A 26,715-nucleotide genomic window follows, 5' to 3' on the forward strand; every position below is an offset into this window, starting at 1 on the left:
AGAGCCTGGAGGAAGGGAGGATATATTTCAGAGGATTTCTGGCAGTTGACCAAGACTTCTAGCTATAGATTGTTTTTAACAGCCCTGGAAATTCAGTTAAGTTGTGAGTGGCGCTGCTGTCAGGAGCTATGGATGACTGATGAACAGTAATGATCAAGGTTCCTAGGAGGCAGACACTCCCACTTTTCTATTAACTAGAAATTACATCTTATAGCATTGCATTTGTCTTTTTTTTTTTAAGAACCTAAACCACTTAGAAAAAACATTTTTGTCAATTGTCCGAGGATAATGTTTCTGTAGCTCTTTAGATAGATACATATGCTCAATCTGATTCAGTCTGTATTCACCACAGGGACTAGCAGAGATGATTAACGAATGAATTAGTTGCGTATATAGTAAAAGAGACTAAGCAGGTATAACTTCAAACAGACGGGATGCTTTACTTTTTTGGGGTGGTGGCAGGGGGAGAGGCTTTTTAAGATTTTGCTAGAATTGCACCCTTGCTGCACCCGACGCCCCTCGTTCGACGTCACAATCCGGAGCTAGAACTATCAATCCCAGACTGCCGTGCGAAGGGGCGGGCTCCCCGGGAGCCGCCGAGTGATTGGCTGCGGGAGGCGTTTCCTTCCGGCGGGAAGGGCCCGGGAGGCGGGGATTAGGGGAGGCTTTCGGACGCTATTACCGGGTTGGGGGGGCCGGGTCGGGGAGGGGTCTGTGGGTGAGCCCTGGGTCCCCTGCCCGCTGAGGAGATGGATGAGGATGGGCTTCCTCTCATGGGGTCAGGCATAGACCTGACTAAGGTTTGTAAAAGAAGGAGTTGGACTTCGGCGACCTGGGAGGAGGATGGGGAAGGGACGCCGGGTTTCCAGAGAGACACCCCTGCCCCTCACCGCCCCGCCGTGTCTCTTTTTGCTCAACCCTGGCCTGGGCCTGTCTTTCACCTCTCTCGGGAGGGAGAATCCCACAGTCCACATTAAAAAGGGGTCCCTCCCGAGCTGTCTAAGGGGGGTGGGGGTAATTTGCCTCTCCCAGCCTACGCTTCTCGGGTCACAAGCCCCTATCGTCAAGGGTGAAGCGCTGGCGACACGGGCCGGTTCCGATCTCTAACCCTACCTCTTTTATTCGGCCCTTGAGTTTTTCGTGTGTTTCTGTGTGTTGCCTTTACCTGCGAAAGTTCACACCTGTGAATCCAGAGCCCATTCTCAAACTTTGCAGCCTCTGTCACCTTCGGACACCCCACCCCTACAGTTTAGGAAAACAAGTTAATGACTCTTGGCAGTACTTTCAGTAACTCATCTCACACAGCAAAACGCCCCGTTATTATTAATATCCAGGGGATAGCACGGTGTACGTTCCTCCTGTATGGATCATGTTTATTTTTACGTGACACAGGTGCCAGCTATTCAACAGAAAAGAACGGTGGCATTTCTAAACCAGTTTGTGGTGCACACTGTACAGTTCCTCAACCGATTTTCTACAGTTTGTGAGGAGGTAGGTCCTGTGATACTCGTTTAATGAGTAGCCCAGATGTCACCTTGCACTTCTGAAGGTAACAAATGAGTAAAACAAGAATTACAGTCTATGTATTCATGTACCATAACCTCTTGTCAACCAGTTATTATGTTAACATTGCCTTAAATCCTCTTTGATTCTCTTAGCATCATTTCTACAGCCCATCTCTGCTGAATTAATTTTCTAGAAGCTTTGTAAAATAGTTCAGGAAGGTTTATTGTGGTTAAAGAAAGCAAAAGGAATTCCAAGATTTCACAGTTAAAGACATTTTTTATTTTGAAATTGGTTATGTTTCTCTTACCCCAAAGATTACATTTTAAGTATACATTGTTTCAGTTTATATCAAAATTAGTTTACATTGCTTGATCCAAGAGATGATGGGGAGGTAGCCTAGAAACATAACTGGGGCATCAAATATCATTATGGAAATTAAAAAAAAAAAAACTTTCTGCAAATGACTTGTGAAGTAAGGATTAAGTAACCCCGTTACAGGTGAGGTACAAGATCCAGGGACTCCTGTCTTATAAAAAGCTAAAAAAGAGAGTGGGGAGGAAAATGGGAAGCATGGGTTGAAATTGGGTTTAAGAAAGGAGAAAGGGGACAAGGAAATAGAACAACAGTCATCTGAAACGAAAAGGTGTTGTTCTTTATCAGTCTTCTTTACCACTTGAGGATCATGTTAAACCTTAGGGCTCCATTTTGGTGTCGTGAACTTCCTGAGTGCTGAAGTTACTGTTTGCCATGTGACTGAGTATCCTCCACAATCAAGTCCTTGAATAGTGACTGTTCAGAGAGGGGTGGTTGCTGCCTAAAAAGTGTGGGAGTCAAGATTGTTGTCATTGGGGACATTATTGTGTACTAGGAACAGGATACATATACGTACTTGAATACTAAAGAAGACCATTGACTGTGCTCTGTCCATAGACTAGAGAAAAGCCCCACACTGGTATGATAGTGACCACTTAAAGCTAAATACCCTTTCAAGGATGCTTTATACAGAAATTAAAATGATTTCACTCAGAAGTCAAGGCCTGCTACAGGAAATACCCAGAGAATACCCAGAGACTTCCCAGTCCTAGCCAGTCTCCTAGTTTTTTGTACAATGTATGATGTATCTCCATTCCAGATGCATTTTGATTGGCACAATATAGGAATGTTCCCAAGAAGTTAACTAGTGAATACCAATTTTTGTCAGTTTAATTATTGTTAACTTATGCTTGTTAAGCTACTATAAAAGTCCTGTGATTAATTTTTTTTATATGTATACCTTTTATTTCCTTTTTTTGTCTTTTTTTTAACATCTTTATTGGAGTATAATTGCTTTACAATGGTGTGTTAGTTTCTTCTTTATAACAAAGTGAATTAGTTATACATATACATATGTTTCCATATCTCTTTCCTCTTGCGTCTCCCTCCCTGCCACCCTCCCTACCCCACCCCTCTAGGTGGTCACAAAGCATGGAGCTGATCTCCCTGTGCTATGCAGCTGCTTCCCACTAGCTATCTATTTTACATTTGGTAGTGTATATATGTCCATGCCACTCTCTCACTTTGTCCCAGCTTACCCTTCCCCCTCCCCATGTCCTCAAGTCCATTCTCTAGTAGGTCTGCGTCTTTATTCCCATCTTACCCCTAGGTTCTTCATGACCTTTTTTTTTTTCTTACATTCCATATATATGTGGTAGCATGCAGTATTTGTTTTTCTCTTTCTGACTTACTTCACTCTGTATGACAGACTCTAGGTCCATCCACCTCACTACAAATAACTCAATTTCATTTCTTTTTATGGCTGAGTAATATTCCATTGTACAGATGTGCCACATCTTCTTTATCCATTCATCTGTTGATGGACACTTAGGTTGCTTCCATATCTTAGCTATTGTAAATAGAGCTGCAATGAACATTAGCTGGGTTGTATGGTAGTTCTATCTTTAGTTTTTTAAGGAACCTCCATACTGTTCTCCATAGTGGCTGTATCAATTTACATTCCCACCAACAGTGCAAGAGTGTTCCCTTTTCTCCACACCCTCTCCAGCATTTATTGTTTCTAGAATTTTTGATGATGGCCTGTGATTAATTTTTTAAAACGAAGCAAATAGGACTTCCCTGGTGGCACAGTGGTTAAGAATCCTCCTGCCAATGCAGGGGACATGGGTTCCATCCCTGGTCCGGGAAGATCCCACATGCTGCGGAGCAGCTAAGCCCGTGCTCCACAACTACTGAGCCTGCGCTCTAGAGCCCGCGAGTCACAACTACTGAAACCCACGCGCCTAGAGCCCGTGCTCCACAAGAGAAGCCACCTCAACGAGAAGCCCGTGCACCGCAACGAAGAGTAGACCCTGCTCGCCGCAACTAGAGAAAGCCAGCGTTCAGCAACGAAGACCCAATGCAGCCAGAAGTGAATAAATAAAATAAATTTATAATAAAATAAAATAAAGCAAATAACACACCCCCCAAAAATATAGGGAGAATGGGGGGAAATGAGATAATTCACAATTGAGTCAAACAATATTCAGTTCATTCTGTCTTATAAATAATATGAGGTAAAGCCTTAGCGTATAGTTTTTGTTAGATATATTAATAAAAACTGCATGGAGACAGGAAAACTATTTTAACTTGTATAAGGTTCCAGCTGTTGTTTTTGTTTAGTTATCAAAATAACTTCTGCCTTCTCATTAAGACAAAAGAAATTGAAATGTGATAATGATGATTGATAGAGTAAGGGGCTCAAGTCAATATTTTTTATCTAACAGGCTCAGAGTCTAGGTGCTTGCTTCCCTGAGTTTTATCTTGGACTGCTGCCTCTGTAAATGGCATAAAGAATTGACTGACTGAAAAGCAGAAAGCCAAGGATTTAGCCCTTCACTTTGTATACCACGGTAGGGTGGAGAAGTATCTGGAGAGAGACTGTTCCAGGATTGTTAGCAGAGAAGGGCGAATACTCCATCCCCATACTTCTCATCTCCAGTTTAAAAAGTAAGCACCAACAAAACAACCAACAAACACATCTGTGAAAGCAGCTTCATAGAGCTGCCCTGAGGTAGGGATAGCCCCGCACCTTTGTAGGGCCTAACAGTTTTCAGTGCCTGGGGAGTGAGTGTTATGTGCTGAAGACTAGATCAAATATAATAATTGTCTTTTGTTTATTGATTGCTTATGCACTATCAAAGCCTCATGATTCACTCTTTCCCTCTTTCTATTCTTCTCTCCACTACCCCCCAAAACGGTTGGCTGTCTTGACTATATCACTATTTCCTATTTCTTCCTAGAACTCTAGAAAAAATTTTGTTGACCAAAAATTCATGAAATTTAAAGGTAGCTTATGCCTTTTTCTCCTTCATGGTTGATAATCTAGGGTTGACTGTAACTCATTTAGAATTCATATTGTAACAGTTTGGATGTTTATGTCAGTTGTAGACTTTTTATCAATACTTGGTGTGATGACAATAACTAATATTTATTGTGTGCTTATTCTGTGCGAGGCATTGTACTAAGTGCTTTACATGTATTTAATCATCACAGCCCAGCTCTTTGAGAGAGGTCCAGTTATCTCTTTTTTAGAAATACAGAAACTGAGATGTAGAGAGGCTTAAATCATTTGCTTAGTCGTTTATTCATTCACTCACCATGTATTTGAGTGTATAGTATTTATGGCTGCAGTAGCTGCTCTAACTTGCCCAGTCACACAGCTAGAAATTAAAAGAGCTGGGATTCCAACTCTGATCTATTAACTGATAAAAACAAAACTGTCTCAGTCTTCTGTTCTGTTGCACCATCTGATCTGAATATGATGCATATTTACATCATTTTCAAGGGAGAGACTGCAGTGTCTTCTTTAAAGCTATTTTAAAATTTAGTTTTTAGATTTGTATTCTCTTCTTTACTATGCCATGTCTATTTGATATGTCTTTTTGATAATGATAAATTCCAAGGATATAATATAGTTATTCAAACATGAAGTGTCGTTTTCTCCCTAGTTAAGATCAATGTAGTTTTCCAAAATGGGTTGTTATTTGTTTATAGCACCTGTTAGACTTGTGGGCCTTGTTTAGTTAAAGCCTTAAACAAGAACCAAAACAACTCTTGTTTCCCTTAGTAAAAAATGAACCTCAGTTATGACTTTTTGAACTGGAAGTGAACTGGAGGAAAAAGAAAACCTGGTAGGTTTTGGTTTGTTTTGGGTGGGTTTGGGTTTTTTTTTTTTTTGAGGGCGGGGTTGATTTGGGGGGTTTTTGTTTGTTTGTTTGTTTTGGTTTTGGTTTTTTCACATAATCTGGTTTGAACCAAACCCAAACAGTAACTTCAGTCACAGCTAAATTCAAATGGGAATTAAATTTGAAACCAATTGCTAGGGCTCTTCATCACTAATACCGGTTTTAAAGTTCTCTGAGAAAGAGAAAAGTGAAGAACGTAGCTTTTTAAAAACTTTCTGGATACTGAGCCACTTTGTAACTCTTCTAAATGACTAGAACCAAGGTAGGAGAAAAGTTAGAACACGGAGAAAGGAAAGTAGTTGAATCAGACCCAATTGGCAGAGTTACTTAGGGTCATCTCTTCTTCCCTCACAAGTCTCCAGTAAGCATTTCTATTCTGGCCCTTATCAGCAAAATCTTGTGGAAGTCCACTGGGACTGCAAATTTTAAATGGAGGAAGGTGGAGGACGACACAAGGTCTATGCATAGCACAGGTAAGACTGAGCAGAAGTTTAACCTTACTGTGAATCTTAAAAGTACTCAGTATCAGAAAACAGGGCAGTCAGGTGTGTTACTTTGACTCAGACTTGTAACATGCCTAGAATACTGGGGTTTTAGTCATTTTTTAAATATTCTAAAATGTTTCTTTTTTAAAAATTCTTTTAAGTACAGGCAAAAAGTGCTGAGAATTTTCATACGACCTAAAAAAAATCTACATCCAATTTTTTTTTTTTCTTTTTTTTGCGGTACGCGGGCCTCTCACTGTTGTGGCCTCTCCCGTTGCGGAGCACAGGCTCAGGATGCACAGGCTCAGTGGCCATGGCTCATGGACCCAGCCGCTCCGCGGCATGTGGGATCTTCCCGGACCGGGGCACGAACCTGTGTCCCCTGCATCGGCAGGCGGACTCTCAACCACTGCGCCACCAGGGAAGCCCTACATCCAATTTTTAAGCCCACCATCAGACTTAACCTTCAACCAAATAATGTTTTGCTTAAAACCCTATTTTCTGCTACAACTTTTCCAACTGCTTTTATAACTTTTACAACTGCTGGGTTTAAGTGTCAGATGAAGCTTAGTAAAACCGTGGATTGCTTCTCTCTCTGGTTTCCAGGACATATTCAACCGAAAGTGGTATACCAAGAGATCCATTAATTTAAAATACTGTTTCTCTTTTAAAGAACTGGATATGCAAATTGGATATTTTACAAACCTGAAATACCACAGTGGTTTTTTTGTTTGTTTGTTTTGTTTTTTTGCGGTACGCGGGCTTCCCACTGCCATGGCCTCTCCCGCTGCGGAGCACAGGCTCCGGACACGCAGGCTCAGCGGCCATGGCTCACGGGCCCAGCCGCTCCACGGCTTGTGGGAACCTCCCAGCCCGGGGCACGAACCCGCGTCCCCTGCATCGGCAGGCGGACTCTCAACCACTGTGCCACCGGGGAAGCCCAACGGTGTTTTTTTTTTCCATGTTCAACTGTTAACTCCATATTTCTTCCTTTGTCTTCTTTTTTTCTCTTCAATAAAATGCACTGCCTTAGGAATAGGCGGATGATGGATGCATCAAGAAGTTTTCAACTTATCTGACAAACTAGGTACCTTGTATTTTCCCCTCTTGTCCCAAATCAAGGTATTTCAGGTTTGCTTTAAACCCTTATAAAGAGGATGGATGGTTAAATGGATTGGTAAGATTGTTACCTTTCTATTTCTTCTCTGCTGAAACTTTCAGAGGTGGGGACAGTTACTGTTATTGATCATGTTACTTATAATATATCCATAGTCATCTACACTTAAGAGTAGTAGTTCTCAACCAGGGGACATTTGGCAATGCCTAGAGATGTTTTTACTTGTCACAGTTGGGGAGTTTTTGTGGCATTTAGTGGGTAGAGGTCAGAGATTCTGCAAACATCCTGTAGTGTACAGGATAGTCCTTCACAACAAAGAATTATCCAGCCCAAAACATCAATAGAGCCAAGGTTGAGAAACCTACTTTATGGTGGCCTAGGGGTTTAGAAGGAAAATGCAGAAAACATAAACATCTTAGAAATGAGCTTCAGCAGCCCCTAAATGAAGCCAGGTGTATTTTGTCAAGTGATAGTGGCTTTCTAAAAAGTACATATTTATGTGTGTTATAGCAATAATTACATGGGAACAGACTCAAAAACATTTATTATGCTGAATAATCTTTGAAAAGCAGAGGTTCTTAAATGTGCCATGGGTCCTTTGGCAGTCTAGTGAAATGAAATTAATGTTTTTAAATGCATAAAATAAAATGTGTAGGATTACAAAAGATACCAATTACATACTTAAAAATTCAAAATCGTGATATAGTAATATATCCTTTATTAAAGCATTAAGTTGTATAACAGGTAGCATATTTAATATTTTAGACTCTCAAAAACCAGCTCTAGAGAAAATAGATAATACCTTTATGGATAATTTAAAAAACATGATTTATCCACAGCAAAGATCTTCCCTAGCCAAGAGGAAAAGCCTTTTGTTGATCTGATTTTCAGAAAATCATTTACATAGTTGTTCTGAATTTGGGGTACATGAACTTGGATGGGGGAAAAAAATCATGTATATATATATTTTTACCTTTAACTTAAATTTCACATTTTCTTTAAATTTGGTCAACAGAAATCACAGTAGTATTAGGACCTATGACTCTCACCAATAGAAAGCACAGATTTTTTTTTATTAAATTACAGTTGTTTCAGATTTCTTTAGACTTCACAATTACCGTTGTTTCTAGATTAGATATCAAGAATATTCAGATAAATTATAACTAATTAAAATATATTGATGCTTAGATCAGTGTCTTGCATGAATAAATCATTCATATAATCTTGTTTTATTAAAAAACCAGGTCATTTCATTTTGGTGAGGTTTCGATAATAGTAGATGAAAGTAGGTAAAATGAGTGCCAAAGCAAAAGATTGACATACCAGATGAATTTGCATCCAGAAAAAATTGGGAATTACTGCTCTGGAAAGTATAACTTTTTTTTCCCCAAGCCTCTTTAATCTTCCTTATCAAGAAGTAGTTTTCTGAATAAACATTTTCATCCTTATTCCCTTATTTTCCAAGACTAGTATTTCAATCCTTAGCCTATCTTGTGTGAACATTTGAGTATCCATTTAAAGACAATTTATGATCTAATCCTGAAAAAAATTTTAATACCTATCTTTTTAAGTAATTCCAGATAAACAGCATCTATTTTAGGAAATTTGATCAGAAAAATTTGATTCCTAGTATTCAGCACAATAGCATCTTAGTTTTAGTGAGAAGCAGGTTGATCATTTATTAGCTTTGAATAACAAAAATTATATCTATGCAATACTCAGGAATTTTCCATCTTTTTAAAAAAATTAAACTTTATTTTTTAGAGCAATTTTAGGTTCACAGCAAAATTGAGCAGAAAGTATAGAGTTCCCATTTATTCCTTGACTCCCACTGCCAGCCCTCGTGCACAACATTCCCCATTATCAGCATGCCCCAGCAGCATGGCACGTTTATTACACTCGGCTTGTTACAGTCTGCACCGACACATCAGCACCCAGCGTCTATGGCATCGTGCTTGAACAAGCTGAAACGCTTCCAAAAATATTTAGTATCGGAGTTCCAGTGTTTGAGTTCAGATTATTTTACTTGTATAAAGACTCAGTTTTCTCATCTTTAAAAGAGAAATGCAAATCAGAACTACAATGAGGTATCACCTCATACTGGTCAGAATGGCCATCGTCAAAAAATCTACAAACAATAAATGCTGGAGAGGGTGTGGAGAAAAGGGAACCCTCCTGCACTGTTGGTGGGAATGTAAATTGATACAGCCACTATGGAGAACAGTATGGAGGTTCCTTAAAAAACAAAATAGAACTACCATACGACCCAGCAATCCCACTACTGGGCATATACCCTGAGAAAACCGTGATTCAAAAAGTCACTTGTACCCCAGTGTTCATTGCAGCACTATTGACAATAGCCAGGACATGGAAACAACCTAAATGTCCATCGATAGATGAATGGATAAAGGAGATGTGGTACATATATAAAATGGAACATTACTCAGCCATAAAAACGAATGAAACTAGGTTTATAGAGGTGTGGATGGACCTAGAGTCTGTCATACAGAGTGAAGTAAGTCAGAAAGAAAAACAAATATCGTATATTAACACATATATGTGGAATCTAGAAAACTGGTACAGATGAACCTATTTGCAGGGCAGGAATAGAGATGCAGATGTAGAGAACAGATATGTGGACACCGGTGGGGGAAGGGGAGGGTGGGATGAATTGGAAGATTGGTTTTGACAAAAATACACTACTATGTGTAAAATAGATAGCTAGTGAGAACCTGCTGTGTATCACAGGGACCTCAGCCTGGTGCTCTGTGATGACCTAGACGGGTGGGATGAGGGGGAAGGAGGGGATATATATATATATATATATATATATATATACACATACACATATAGCTGAGTCACTTTATTGTACAGCAGAAACTAACATAACGTTGTAAAGAAATTATACTCCAATAAAAATTAATTAATTAATTAAAAAATAAAATTGGCATCATAGGGACTTCCCTGGAGGTCCAGTGGTTAAGACTTTGCCTTCCAATGCAGGGGTGCAGTTTCAATCCCTGGTCGGGGGGCTAAGATCCCTAATGCCTCACAGCAAAAAAACATAAAACAGAAGCAATATTGTAACAAGTTCAATAAAGACTTTAAAAAGTGGTTCACAGGGACTTCCCTGGTGGCGCAGTGGTTAAGAATCTGCCTGCCAATGCAGGGGAAACGGGTTTGAGCCCCGGTCCGGGAATATCCCACATGCCGCTGAGCAGCTAAGCCCGTGCGCCACAACTACCAAGGCTGCGCTCTAGAGCCCACAAGCCACAACCACTGAGCCTGCATGCTGCAACTACTGAAGCCGGCGTGCCTAGAGTCTGTGCTCCGTAACAAGAAAAGCCACCACAGTGAGAAGCCTAAGCACCGCAACGAAGAGTAGCCCCCGCTCAGCAACAAAGACCCAACACAGCCAAAAATGAAATAAATAAATTTATTTTTTTAAAAAGTGGTCCACATCAAAAAAATTGGCATCATAATAGTTTCTACTTCATAGACTTGGTGTGAGATTTCAAATGATACTTGCATGTACAGTGTAGCATACTAAGGTAATGCTCAAATGTTTACAGTGATGATGATGATTGCTTAAAAGTGCATATTTATATAAATATATTAAAACAAAAATGAATTTTTATTTCATTTTTTCTTTTTCTGTGTTCACTTATTTTAATCAAAACAATGTATGCATTTTAAAATAAGTTAGAAATTATCATTCACTTTACAAATTAACTTGCTGTGGGATTTCTGCAGTTACTAAGCTTCTGCAGTGAATTAAATGACTGATTTGTCAAAATTTAATTTCCGTGATTTTCAGGAAAACATGTATAATTTGCAGCGGAATTTATCCATATGATGTTTTATAAGCCTGTGTTTATATTTGTATCAAAGCCTTATGTAAACAAATCCTAGAAATCAGGGTTAAACTTAACTTCAGATGCCATTAAAACTAGATTCTAATGTTTTATTTTTAAATTATATCTTTGTAGATATCAAGAATGCTCATCTAAAAAATAAGTGTCTTGTGAAGAAGTACTAACTACCCTATGGTTGCTTTCAGTTTTCTCCCCCTCTAAATATGGGCAAAATGATCATTTCTTGGGGTGTTAAAATTCTGCTTATGAGTTAGTCAAGATCTTGATAATATCCCAGAAAGCAATCAGAATGCTGCACATCTGCCAACTAGTAAACTGGCCAACTGCTTGTAGGCTGTGTCACTAATAATGTTTAGGATGAGGGAGTTCTAAATAAATGTTCTTATGGATCATATTTTATGATGTTACTTTTATTTGTGTGGGAGTATATATATGGCTAATTTAATTGTACAGAATAACTAGAGCATGGTAAGTTCTTGGTTCTGGTTTATCTTAGATTTTGATGGTAGGTTGATTCCTTTTGCTTTTTTAGTATTCTTTCTTATTTTTTCTCTTTGTTTTAATTCTTTCCAACATTAACTACTCATCTTACAGTTTCATCCTTTTTTACTTTTCAAACTTGAAAAGTTTGTATTTGGGACTAATTGTATATATTTATGTGTTTAAGTAATTTATAAAGGCAGATACTCTTCCATTCTGTTTTGGGCTAATTTTTATTCTTGTGTTCTGTGAAGAATTTCTTCTTTCAACAACAACATAATTATTAGGCTTCTGTTAAGTGTCCAGTACTGTTCTGGCACTAGGGGTATAACAGTGAATAAAAATCTTTGTCCTCAGAGGAGTTTACATTCTGGTCCCAGTGATTGATTATGGCTCTGATAATGAGTTTGATAAGGCTGAAAATGTAACTTTTTCTTTTCTGTGAACACAGCTTTATAAAATAACCATGAAGCATGCTGATGAAGTTAATAGAATACTTGAGTTCCCATCCTTACTCATATAAATAAGAGAGTAGTATGTTAGAAAATCACAAATATTTAAACCATAGTTTTTATTATTTTCAAATCTGCCGTTGGTTATCCTTGTTAACGGTTTATTTTTAATCAGACTTTATTCTTTTTTTTTTTTTCTTTGGACTTCATTCTTTTGTTTCTAATCTTTCTTTTCCAGAAACTGGCAGACCTTTCTCTTCGTATCCAGCAAATTGAAACAACTCTCAATATTTTAGATGCAAAGGTTTGTATTTCTGAATAATTTATAGGATAAACTTTGCTCTACATATACCAGCTTTCTCAGTCACACTTAACTTTAATTGCGTTTAGAGATGAATTCAATTTAGCTCCTGCATCCATGAAGTGGTGCAGTGTTTTCTTTTGTTTAATTTATTATAATTGCAAAGGAAATGATCTTCATTATGAACCACTAACCGAGTCTGTTTAAATGTACACATGGGTCAAGGTTTCTTTCATTATTTGAATCAAAAGCATAATGAGTAACGTGTTAACAAATTGAACTGTTACATAGTTTACTTCATTTGATGGAAAACTCACAATTATCTTAATAGTAATCATTGATAACACAGGAAAAATTATGTAAAACTTTACATGTCTCCAGAGCAAAATTTGGAGAAAATATCACCTATTTTCCATTTGTAAATATATTAAATGCTAAAGAATACCAATTTTGATGTCAGAAATTACAAAAGATAACTTTTTATCTTATAACAGCAAAAATAGAAGCGTTGTTTGATTTGAAGCTTGCAGGTTTTGTGTCCTTTTCTATATAAAATAATGGAGATACCAGTATATTTTTGTGACTTTGTCCTTTTTTTTCTTTAACATCTTTATTGGAGTATAATTGCTTTACAATGGTGTGTTAGTTTCTGCTTTATAACAAAGTGAATCAGCTATACATATGTGACTTTGTCCTTTTATCCAAAAGTTTGATCTGAAAAAATACGTATTGAATGTTTATAAGGAAGTGAAATGACTAATATCTTTTAACATAAGGATCAGAATGTCTAGCTTGTACTTTCTGCATCTTCCTGTGGACTTCAGCCACTGTATTTCCCTCAGAACATTTCTTTAGATTGTAATTTAGGATACTTGGCCTTGAACATGTTCAAGATAGTCTCTTAGTAGCCATACCCACTTGAAACTATTTGGGCCATAGCCACTGTGCTAAATACTGTCATCAGTCAACAGTTCTCAATGAATATTGCTTCTTCAGGTCTTATTACCATTGGTTTTTCATTATTCTTTATAATGAATATGTGTATTATTTTAATGTTTGTGGAATTCTTAAGTTAGAGTTCAAGGTCACAAGTTAAGTTGCCATATGGACAGATTAACCTTAATTTTTTCCATGGCCATAGAGTTAATCCTCAAAGTTAGCCAAACATTTGACAAATGTATATCATTGATATCAGGATGAAATCAGAAAAGAGGGTTTGCATGGATCTTGCAAATCCAACCTGAAATGCTTAACCACTGACAACATGCTCATTTTTTGTGTATGAAAAATAATGCATTTTAGTAACATTCAGTGATGTTACTAAAGAAAAAAAAAGGAATAAGCTATATCATACATTAAAATGTGGCAAGAGTTTTCTCATTTCCCAGATTATTCAAACTTAAAATGTGCTACAAAGCACATTTTGAGGGGAGGGGTAACAAAATATGTTTAATAAAAATCTTTTTACAACTTTGTGAGCTAGGTTTTCTTATCCCCACTTTACAGGTAAGAAAATTGAGGCCTAGGACGATTTACACAAGGTCACATATTTTGTGACTTAGACCTAGACAATCTGACTCCAAATCCCATGCTCTCATTCCTTACACTAGGATTCCTTAGATTTTAAAAATAATTCCTGAGAAAGAATGGTGATATGCTAAATTAGATTGGTGAGAAATTTTTCAAAAATATTTTATTTGTGAATGCCTTTCACTTTTAAGTAGTTTATGGCATGGAGAATTTCAACCAAAGATGAGATTTTATAAACCTATTTCTATAGGCTTAAAAACTTAAGACAGCTATTTAAAACACACACACACACACACACACACACACACACACACACACACACACACTTAGAAACTTAGTGTTTAAGAACCTAATATTATCCTCATATACCAACATTAATTTTCTTTTCTCAGTTGTCATCTATCCCAGGGCTAGATGATGTCACATTTGAAGTATCTCCTGTAAGTGTCACTAGGATCACAAATGAAACACATTCTGAAACCACTTCAGAGCAATCACAGGTAAGTATTTAAGTTCCGGGAAACATGAGCAGATATCTTGGTTGAACCAAATAGACCTAATCAGCAAGTTTGAAGAAAGAAGTTAAATAAAAATGTAATACTTTGAATAGTAATATTTTAAACCTTAAGATAGAAAATGAAGTTTGAAATGAAGTTATTAGCTTTTCGTTTGTTATTTTGAAGGGCTTCCTGAAGTTAATATTTTTCTTGCCTATAAAAAAAAGAAAACCTATACAGAACTAGGAAAAATCTTGAATATAATTGTTTTCTTCAAGTTCACTATGGAAGTTTTTTTCTTAGTTCTTATAAGAAATGTATCTTTTAAATGTTTTATTATAAAAACTTTCAAACATGAACAAAAATAGAATAGTACAATGAATACCCAGATGCCCATTACCTGGATTCACCAGTTAAGATTTTGTTGCAAGTGCTTCATCTTTTTTTGTCACTTACTGAAGTGAATTCCAGGTATCATGTTATTTCACCCCTGTATAATTCCTTGTGAAAAGTTCTGAAATTTTTTTGTGTAACCACAATGCCTTTATCACATACAATATAATTAACAATAATTCCCTGGTAATATCTAACTCCTTGTTGCCTGAAGTCTGCTCCATGGGCCAGCAGCCTCAGAATCACCTGAGGGCCTGTTAGAAATGTGGGATTTCAGGTTCTACCCCACACTTAAGGAATCAGAATCTGCATTTTTTTTTGTTTGTTTTTCTTTTTTTTTTTTTTTTTCCGTTGCGGAGCACAGGCTCTGGACGCGCAGGCTCAGCAGCCATGGTTCACGGGCCCAGCTGCTCCGCAGCATGTGGGATCTTCCCAGACCGGGGCACAAACCTGTGTCCCCTGCATCGGCAGGCGGACTCTCAACCACTGCGCCACCAGGGAAGCCCAAGAATCCGCATTTTAACAAGATTCCTGTGATTTGTAGACTTGAAATTTGAGAGATCCTGATCTAAGAAATACCAGTTGTCTTAAAAAGTGTGTTTTGGGAGTTGATTTGTTTAAATCAACATCCTAATAAGACCCATGCTTTGTGTTTGTTTCTTAATGTCTTAATGTTCATTTATGCTCTGTATAAATTTAAATTTTATATGACTTTTTATTTCAAGAAATAAAAATTCTTTATTGTTTAAGAACAGATAATCTCTAGTGTATCTCAGTGAGGTATTAAAATCCAAAATAAAATAATCACTAAAATGGTGGTCTAACAAGTAGTACCAAACAAGCAGACTTCCTATCTATATGGAATTCTGCATTTGTACCTGGAGGTACTTTTCACAGGATATTTTTTAGATCATGATGGTGTTGACCATGATGATAATAACTAAACATGGTAAAGGTTTTTACTGTGTGAGGTGTGCTAAGTGCTTTTTATAAATTAAGTCAATTCTCACAACAGCCCTATGTCTACAGATACGTCAAATGAGGTACACAGAGGTTAAGTAACTTGCTGAAGGTCAAACTGTAAGAGCTGGAGTTTTAACCCAGGCAATCTGGTGTCAAGAATCCTAGCTCTTATATGCTACATTGCCCTGTCTCCAGCACCTGTGTTGAACTTGTTAAACATACTGAGTACATGTGGTGCAAGGCCCTGTGGGATGAGCCATATATTTAGAGATATTATGTATTTGGGGATTGAATTAGATGACCATTTACTTAATAATTAGATATTAGAAAAGTTAACATCCACTTAATATAACAAATTCCATTATGATGGCCACTGGAATATATATAATATACAAGAGTAAATCCAGATGTTTAGAGGAGTTTAACTTCACAAGGTTTTTTCAGTTAAAGATGGACCATTCTTTCTCTAGAACAAGGCATGTGTAAAAAATATTAAATGTTTCCACCCTACCTAGTAATTACTCTTTGGAGGATACTAACTGTCATATGTTTCTATAAATTTCTAAAATGGTATCTAACTTTTAATATTAATCTTTCCAGGTGTTATTGTGCATGCCATCTATAATATGTATTTTAAAACTTAGGCAGCTGTGTTGGTCTTGCCTATTTAAGGTCTCAAAAAATTGATTATGAGTAATCACAACTGAATTATCTAAAATTCAGAATGACCTGATATTCTGGCAGTTTTATTTAAAAATAGTATATTAATTCATTTGGAGAATTTATGAAGTGTTGTTGGCTTCCTGAGTTTTAAAAATGTCCTAAAATTGTGTCTTGATTGGATTAATAAAATCAGCATGTTCAGCGTGTTCTTAATATTGAAATCAACTTTTTAATTTCTTCTCCATTGTTTTTAGTTGGTATATTTTATGTAAAATATTTTGAAATGGACTGAAGTATTGCTTAACACAGAATTTCCATTGACATTACAGTCAACTCACTTATCAGATAAAGGATTATGGTGAACTTTTTTTTTAATCATCCATTCATTATAATCTCCAGTCTATTGATATATATGAGTCAAAGACCCGAGGTTTGCATGCTGATTTTTCTGCAACTTTAATTTCATGGTTCAGATCTTATCATTACAATAGAACATCCAATTGTGCAGATTGAGATTAATTTGAGAATAAAATGAAGGACAGTTGAGAAATATGAGAGAGGATTTGAGTCATTCAAATAGCAAAGGTGTAAGACCTGATATAATTAAACCTTGTTGAGGTCTTAGTTATTAGGCCAAAGTTAAAGGCTGAGTTTTAAAATCCATTGGTCTTATATGTAATTATCATTTGCTCCATTGTGCTACTCTATGAGTTTATTGTTCCTATTTTTTTAAAAGCATATTTGGGTCTTGTTTGAATTTTTTATTTAATTAAATGTTTTGGACAGTTTGTAATTATGTATTTTACAGATGAATGTGTACATATACATATATATACACACACATGTGCGTGCACACTTTTGTACACTTGACACTGTCATATAACAGGAGTAACCTAAAGAATTTTTGGATGTTTTATTTGCTTCAGCATTTAAGAGATTTAATTTATATTTGAATTATCTGAGGAAAAAACTTAACATATAATTCATATTCTAAAAACTGAATACTTAAAGTTTTTTTGATTTATTTACATTTCAGCATAGATAGGTAGACATAAAATTGATTTTATTCAGTTAAGGAACTTACTCTTAATGCTAACATACAGATAGTGAGTCAGAATTCACTAACTAGACTTACTCTAAATGTTTAGGTTGATAGAAAAATCAAGAACTGTATATAGACAGTCATAGCTTTGCACTAAAGTGAAGATAGGGTTCCAATATGGACAAGTTTCAGTTAACATTGTACCACGCAAAGTTGAGAACTGCCTATATGATAAAAACATTTTTGTCCATAAAGACCATTCCCCAGTATTCTTCATTATAAGTAGTAGTTTTTATAATGTTAATAATTTCATCAGTAGCTGAAATACATAAAAACATAATTTTATCTGAGAAATGGGTTTCTCTTCCACAAGTTCTCCAGGCATTGCCTTTAGAGATGTTAGAATAGCCATATCCACTTAGAACAAGATTATTCAATGAATGAGGAATATAACTGTGTAGATGGTATAGATACCCAGAAAATCAATTTTCTGTCTGCTACAGTTGAACAATTGACAAATCAAATAGCTTTATTAGCTTTAATAAAAGTTTTATTAAAATAATAGGTCCATCAATAATTCATGTTTTTTATCAGCACTTGGGACAAGTAAAGCAGAATTCTAATTTTTTAATGCCATGAATGTATTTATATCTTTACGGAACAATATAGTGTTGATATTAAGTGTAACTTCCTCTGAAATCATATTTAAGTATTTGTAAATATTTGGAAACATATATCCCATAATTAAATTATTGGTAAATTTAGAAATATGATTTTTTTCTGATATTGATTGCTTTAGAATTATAAAAAGAAACATCCCTTTTAAGTAACATGACGGACCCCTTTTGTGAATTGTCTAAAGTTTTATACGCAATACTCTCTACAGCCGAACAGTTTACAAGACTCTGGACCACAGGAAAGTGAAGTAACACCAGAAAATATCTTAACTGTAGCCAAGGATCCAAGATATGCCAGATATCTCAAAATGGTTCAAGTGGTAAGCTAATTTGGTCTGTCTTCTCTGTCTAGCAGCCTCCTCTGAAATTCTTAACCCTGGAGGTTTCATTGTTATTTTTTCAATCTGAGAAAACTGCTAAACCGAGTGACCAAGTTTTCTACTCTCTTACTTCTTTTCTGTGTTTAATGAATGCCCTGATAAAGAGTAAGCAGAAGTCGAATCTTTCTAATTAAAACTGACCTCACACTTCAAATTAACATAGTTTAGTATAGATTTATGTAAATTTTTTGCTTTACGTAATCTTTGCAAATCTTGGATGTATCAGATAGAGGAATGAAAGTGGACTATTCACTTAGTAAATCGTATGGCTTTAGCTTAATTTCCTGTATGCTAACACAAATGGTTTTTTGTGTATTTTTATTCTGAATTTCACCTGTCAATAGTTTCGTTCATAGAAAAGAGCATAAGTCACTTGGCCATGTAAGGTAATGCTTTTAATATTATGACTTGAGAATGTGTATTTTTTCTAAGAAATCATTACATGGTATGCAAAAAAGTACAACACAATATTTGCTCTCCTATAACAGCAGAAGTTCATTTCATTCCTGTAGAAAGTCCTATTACAGTAGTTGAAGGAACTAGCTGTCCGTTTTTCAGTTGATCAGAAAATTAATGCTTCTGTAAAATTCTGTTATCAGGCAAAAGAAGGACTGATATTAAAGAACAGTTTTGCTGTTCTTGGCATTATCTATCACCAAAATAATTTAAAAACTAAGACTGTCTGACAACCAGAAAGAATAGATTGGCTTATTTAGAAGCTACATTGGTGACAATGGGGAGAAGAAAGTACATTCACTTTCTCTAGCTGTCAGAAGTAGCTGTGTCACTTTCAAAATTCTTAACTGACAGTCAAAGCTCTGGGCTTTAGGCTTTGGGGAAAAAAACAGACTTTGGGTTGAAAATATAAATTTTTTAAACTAATAAAAATAAAATAGAGCTAGTTTGAGTGTGAATCATGATAAATGAATTTTTAAAACTAAAACCCAGGAAAGCTTAAGCTAAGCTTAAAATATGGACTGTTAAAAAATATGTCTTTGACACTTTCAAACAAAAGATGAAAAGTTTCAGAATAACTCTGAAAGGCTTTTTATTTAGTCTCTTCTTGCCTATATAAAAGGAAATGGGAAAATCTACTTGATATCTCTGACTGCCTTGAAATATTTGATAGAAGACCACATCTTAGGATAATTTTTATATTCTTAATACATTGCCTCTGACTTTACAAGAATTTGAAAAATCCTCATTTTTCTTTTCAGTATTAATCCACTGTCCTTTTATTCCACAAATATTAAACACTTACCCTAGGTACCATATTAGGTATTGTCTAGATTTATTTAGCCAACTAAGGTTCACAGACACCACTTGACATTTTAATTTTTGTTATTAATTACTTAGACAAATTTCATTGCTTTTCAGAATTTCATATATAATATATATCATATGTTTGCATGTATATATATAAATGATTCTTTACATATTTATTCTTCTAATCATGTAGCTTACCATCTCACTAGGAATAAAAGCCAAAGTCCTTCAGAGGCCCGTGAGATGCTATACAATTTAGTTCCCTAATTACCTTTCTAATCTCATATCTTCACTCACTCTGCTCCAGCTCTACTGTCCTCCTTGATGTTCCTTGAATAAATATATGGACAGTCGCGTGTCTCCGGGCCTTTGCATCAGTTCTCTCTGCCTGAAACACTTTTCCCAAATATCTTTATGGTTTGCTCCCTCTCTTCCTTCAAATATTTGCAGAAATATTACCTTCTTTCTAGTCCCATTCCTTTTATTCCTTCCCTACTATATTTTTCTTCATATAACCATCTAATTATATGCAAAACACTACATATTTTACGTACATTGTTTGTGTCTCTACTGCTCCTAGAATATACACCTTTTTGTTTACTGCCCTATTCCCAGTTCCTAGAACCATACCTGGCACATAGTATTTACCTATGAATGAAAATGACGGTATTTTTCTCTATACTGTTTTAACTTTTGATAGGTTTTGGTGATAGATTTCTTTTTTACACTAGCTCAGTGGTTTTTAGAGTAAAAAAGTTGTTCAAGATATAGGTTTCTAGTTCCCACCCTACTAAATGAGAATCTTTGCAGTTGGGACTCAGAGCTAGAGCATATGTGCTTTGAGAAATGCTCTCTGATTAAGAACTGTTTAAAAATATTTTACACTGTTTTTTGTGTTTTTTTTAAATAAATTTATTTATTTAATTTACTTTTGGCTGCGTTGGGTCTCCGTTGCTGTGCGCAGATTTTCTCTAGTTGTGGCGAGCAGGGGCTACTCTTCATTGCGGTGTGCGGGCTTCTCATTACAGTGGCTTCCCTTGTTGCGGAGCACAGGCTCTAGGCATGTGGGCTTCGGTAGTTGTGGCACGTGAGCTCAATAGTTGTGGCTCACGGGCTCTAGAGTGCAGGCTCAGTAGTTGTGGTGCACGGGCTTAGTTGCTCTGTGGCATGTGAGATGTTCCCAGACCAGGGCTCGAACCCATGTCCCCTGCATTGGCAAGCAGATTCTTAACCACTGCACCACCAGGAAAGCCCTTTTACACTGTTTTATAACACCAAGTAATTTTTATCTCAAAACATTTAAAAAGTTGTTAGTTTTATTTCTTATATTTTAAACTATCTAATTCTATAGCAGTATCTGGCACTTAGCTTTCGCCCATCCTTTTTGCTTGGTGTCACCATAAGCAGGGGTTTAATTTTTTCTGCCTCAGACTTTTTTGTTTTTAGCCCAGTTTCCTTGATTTTAGTTCTTTGCCTCTCTTCTACCTTTGGTACGGGTGTTTCTAATTCCTGAACATTTCCAGTGTTCTGGAAGTGCTGCTTCATTGTGGTATCCTTCTCTTCAGGCACGTGGACTTGGCCTTCCTTTGCTATGCTAAGTCATCATTCTTTTATCTGCTTTTAATTTCCATGTATTGTGGTTCGTGTATGCCTCTTAGTCATTAAAATTGGAGTTCGTGTTATTTCTTTTTGCCTTATTGTTTGGGGGTAATAATTTTCAAGAAGAAAGCAGGGACCAACATCTTTGCTTTGAAATTATAAGTTCATCCAAGTTAAATTTAATTTTATTGTTTTTAGTTCATCGTGCCAACCTGTATTCCAGAATCTTATTACCCAACTTTTGTTTCCTACTGCTCCCTGTCCTACATTTCATTCTTCAAACAAAACCACAAAACTTTCTCAATATAAGCTCCATGCTTTCCCACCTCTGAATCTAGATCCCCCTTCTCTTGACCACTACATGTCCAAATTCTACTCATCTGACATGTTCCTGTGAACACTTTCACTAAATTATCCCAGATTCTGAACCCACCAACACATAAAGCCAGAAGTGATATCTCGCTTCATCTATCTGTCCAACCACTTTATCTGTATTTTTTCTCACTTCATATCTTGTTCTTTGATAATTTTAAAATATTTTTATCTACTTGTGTTGAAAAGGAAATGAGTGGAAGAACTATATCTTGATCGATCTTTGTATTCACTTTAACACCTTACCTAAAAAGGTGCTCAATCAATATTTGTTTTTTTATTGGTGGTTTTTTGTTTGTTTGTTTGTTTTTTGGTTGTTTGAGGGTTTTTTGGCCGAGCTGTACGGCATGCAGGGATCTTACTTCCCTGACCAGGGATCAAACCGGTGCCCACTGCACTGGACTGCCAGGGAAGTCCCAATATTTGTTGAATGTACTATTTTATCCTGCATATTATAACTCTCTTTCTCAACTTTGCGTCCTCCAGAAATGTACAAATGTGCTCCTATTTCTTCAAGTTACCGATTTAAAATATTTTGTAGAACCAAACCAAGAATAGACCAAGTAGAGGTCTCCCTCAAGGTTGATGTGAACCTACCAATCTTTATTCTTTCGATGATAGTTATTAAGCCATCTATAAATCCACTGTTTGTCCTGTTTCCTAAGAATATCATGAGTGACTGTCAAAATATCCAACCAGAGATGTAGCAACATGTTTGACAATGCCCAGGATTGTCTTTCATTGGCATAGTCACTACTAGACTTCCTATCACTTCTGCATCATCATTCAGTTCTGGCTTTTTTTTTTAATTTAAGTATGAAATCGTTAAATCAGTTCCCCTCATTGCTTCCTCTATTTGTTGGAGGATGAAATTTTCAACAGGGTAACTTAGGAATTTATCAGATGCTCTGATTTGAACAAAATTAAGCTGCCAGTACAGGTAAAGAGCTAATGTCTCCACCCATCATTGTGGTATCTTATCCCTGTGCTTGTTTGCAACATGTTTTAGGAAAACTTGACCTAAATCCTCCATCTGTTCAGGTGGCCAAATAGTATGTTCCTTCTGTTAGTACAACTATTGCCTTCTTTTAACCTCATTTAGGGATTCCTTTATCCCTTGTTCAAGAATTTCCATATACATGTGTATGTATTGGTTTAAAGGTATCTTCTGCCTTCCATTATAAAACATTGTAAGATACTCCTTTCAAATGCCAGTTCCCATTCATGGATTCCTAAGTGTTAATCCCTGAGATTTACTTATGTTGAAATTTCAGGTTTGCTATATACAAATAGACACACACACACTTTTTTTTAAGCTATTGGATTTTTTTTTCTATTTGTTTATATCTCTTCTTTTAATCAGTACCTGATAGTTCTTTTACTCTGCTTTTCTCCCCTGTGGTGTTATTATTGTTCATAGTCTTACAGTTTTAATTGAGGAATTTTTTTATCCTTTGATTTCAGTTTAAAGCCCCTTGATCATACCTATGGGTCTTGCTAAGCATAAAATTTTGGTTCTTCTGAACTACTTAACACTTTTCCAGGAGTATAATCATTCTAGTGTCATAAGTCATCACCTAAAATATTGATTCAGCAGCATCTGCATGGCTAGTTGTGTTTCCTGTATCTGTATTTTTACAAAACTATAATTTTAAAGAGCAAAGTACGATACTACCCTGCTTCAGAAAATGCCTCACAGAAGTAGAGTCATTAGAGACCCACTGCAATCTGTATTATTGAATCTTCCAATTTCCGTCATTGACATGGGAAGAATCTAGATAGTTTTGTATCTCTATACTCCAGGATAGTAAAATGCCTTCCTTTTTTTGTGTGTTAGTCTTCTATGCTGTTTATTCTTCCAAGGTGATTCAGTTCCTTGAGAGTGACTGAGAACAAACAGGGTTCAGAGGGATATAGGTAGAAAGAAAAACAAATTTGATGTAAGAGCCTAACCCCAGCTAATTCTAGAGGGTAGCTTTATTAGAAATTGCCTTATCAATACTAGAACGTGTTTCACTTACCCAGAAAGATTGTAGATTTTCATTAAAATGCCCAATTTTTCTTAACCTTAGAGGGTGACTAAGGTTTCTCTTGCTTCCCCACCACTAAAAATTTAGTTTTAGTTATTAACGTGGAGAAAGACCATATCAGCGTAATTCATCAAATGAGTTCTGTTTTGTCTATTGGTATGATCTCAAGTAGTTTATGACCCACCATACCATTACTATGGATGCATGTTATCAAAGCTGAATTTTAGAAGCCTACATTCTGGAATTTAGGGAATTGTTTGTATCAACAAAAGGAAAGATAGCATGGTCTCCAGAAAACCTGTCTTTCTGAAAAAATCACTATATACCAACAATATAAATATCTACTCCTAAGATTCCCCCAAATAACCATTCTGTACCCAAAAGGGAATTAACAGTGCCACAAATTCTCTCCGCTACTAAGGACAGTGATAGGATTTCTTTCATTTTTAATTGCCTTTATATTTTTGTCATTTAAAAATATGAGTTGCTGCTCCATAAGCAGAGTCTTTCTTATACCTGTAATTCCACATATGCTTAGTTTCTCATCTTTTTCCAAAATATAATATTCTTCCACTCAGCATCTTAATACTTACTAAGTCCTCAACCCTCTTGTAATCTTTTCTCTTCCTTCCTTCCTGAATTGTTATTTAGAACTATGTCATTCTCTCTCATAAGACAGTGAGTGTGTTTCTCAAGCACTTTCAGCTTCTCCACTTGTATAAAAGTTTGAATTTGCTGACTACCCATGTAGTGATCACTCACTTCAGATAGGAAGACATAGAAAGTCCTGTAACTTACAAACCCTGATGTTTTAAAAAAAAAAAAAAAACTCGGGCTTTCTGGGTATCAGGATGAACTACAGTCTTTTTTGGCTTTCTTTGTAAGATGCCCTGAAAACTTCCTCTTCCTGGGTCCTAGATATCTCCTGGAATGTATTGCTTTTATATTTGCTTTTCCTCACTTGTCACATACCTGTAAATCTACTTTAGAGACTAGGTAATTAAAACTGCTTAATATAAACTCCTTTAAACAGAAGCCAACAAAATCTTTCAAATGTCACAAGTACCAATGCACAGAGAAATAAGCTGTGCCCTTCTTTTTGGTCTCTGTACCTTTTTCTGTCACCCCTGGATTACTACCTTCTGTGAGGTACAAAATGTGAGGTACAAAATGATTACAGTTCCAGGAACTAGTTACCTATGAGACAATTTGAATGCCTCAGGGTACACACCAAGATCTTTACTTCATACTTCTGGGATGCAACATGCTATATAGTTTCTTAGCTTTGTCATGCAATCCTGTGTGACCATATTCAGACCATATTGGCTCTTAAGGTCTCAGTCCCCTCAAACATAAAATGATATCTAAAGTTCTTTACATTTATGATCCATAAATTGATCTCCAAATTTGGATCTCATTATTAATGAATGTTCCTGGAACACCTGAAACTGGCATTTAACTGGTTTTTTTTTTTTTCCTTTTAAAGCAAGTTTTACAGAAGATTTTTCAGTGAGTAATAATGTTGTATTCCAAATATGGCAGGTAATTGATTCTGATTTAATGTTTGTTGTCATAATAGTGCAGCACAAGTCTTTACTAAATTATATATTGCATTTATAACTTAACTGGAATTGTGTGCGTGGATCACTTTTCCAACAATTCTCCCCTTTTTACTGGCAGAGCTTGGTGAATCCTTTGCCAGTAATAAATTGTGCATTGGGAAAATTCGACTTCCACATTAAGAAGCTAATGACTTGTATTTTTTGAAACCATATTTGCCAAAACAGTCTCTTTGGACACTTAGTTTTTTTTAAAAGCTCTATTTTCTTTGGCTGGCTTAAAATGTGAATTGAATAACCTTGGTTCTGGTGGTTCTGATGCATCTGTTGCCAGCAATGGATGTTGGCCTGGGGAAATGTGAGTTCCATTACCTAAGGAAAGAATCTTTAACTGATTATTAAAGATGTTCATCAAGAAATTACATACCTTGGACCTGGGGAAACTAATCAAGTATGAAGTAGAGTACTCTTTAGATAAGGTACAGTTTTTTAAGAGTAATTAAAGGCTTTAAAACCTTGTTTGGGACATGACCCACATGTGACTTCCCATGGTCTAGAGAGTTCCAGGGTAGGTTCCTCATCAGTGATTGGCAGTATAGTCAAAAGGAGGAGCTACTGGTTCATATATAGTCAGAGCTATGGAAAACACTGGTGCATATTTAGTTTAACAATTATATGCTATTTTTAATTTTTAATTCTGTAGGTATTTTAATATGTGTTTTGTTTATAATAGCTAAAGTTTACTAACCAGTATCAAGGTCAGTATTTTTTGATTACATAAAGGTTTGGGGGCAGACAATTTCCTCTGGTATTTTAGCATCACACTGTTCATTGAAGGTAAAAGCTAGCATGTACAATGATTGATTTCCCACACATACGAATGTAGATAAAGAAAAGATACAGGTAAACATATGTCTGCTTAATTAGTTGTATAATTTAGCCAGCTTTGAAAATTGAAAAGGGAAAATACTTTATTCTTCCCACTTCCATTTCCATTTGACTATAAAAGAGAGAAGCAAAGCTTAGCAGAATGGTAAACTGCATGAGTAGTAACTTTGAGTTGGCATAAGTGGAGCTCAAGTGACCACAGTTATCCTGCTTCCTCTACATTCTATCTTGCATCAAATGCAAGAAGGATTGGATAGAGATTTTCTGCCCTAAGGCAGAAAACAGTGACAGTTAGCTGCCAATTGAGAGCCCCTGAGGTAACAGCCTATGCTTTGCCATAGCCTGAGTATCTGGAAAACCTAGAAACGGGTACTTTTTATTGTATCTTTGGCAAAAAACAAACAAAAAACAAAACAAAAA

The 26,715-nt window shown here is 36.1% G+C and overlaps 1 protein-coding gene across 1 annotated transcript in view; it reads left to right on the plus strand.

The window, feature by feature from the left end:
* The first annotated feature begins 645 nt into the window (after nt 1-645).
* WASHC3 (WASH complex subunit 3) overlaps nt 646-26,715 on the plus strand; it is a 53,077-nt gene continuing 27,007 nt past the window's right edge. The window contains exons 1-5 of the mRNA XM_024732208.1: nt 646-800; nt 1,393-1,491; nt 12,374-12,439; nt 14,359-14,466; nt 18,411-18,521. Of these exons, the coding sequence (XP_024587976.1) occupies nt 750-800; nt 1,393-1,491; nt 12,374-12,439; nt 14,359-14,466; nt 18,411-18,521 (435 nt within the window). The 5' untranslated portion in view covers nt 646-749. The remainder of the gene's footprint in view (nt 801-1,392; nt 1,492-12,373; nt 12,440-14,358; nt 14,467-18,410; nt 18,522-26,715) is intronic.

Source organism: Neophocaena asiaeorientalis, unplaced genomic scaffold, assembly GCF_003031525.2.
Source record: "Neophocaena asiaeorientalis asiaeorientalis breed wild unplaced genomic scaffold, Neophocaena_asiaeorientalis_V1.1 scaffold418, whole genome shotgun sequence".
NCBI lineage: Eukaryota > Metazoa > Chordata > Mammalia > Artiodactyla > Phocoenidae > Neophocaena > Neophocaena asiaeorientalis.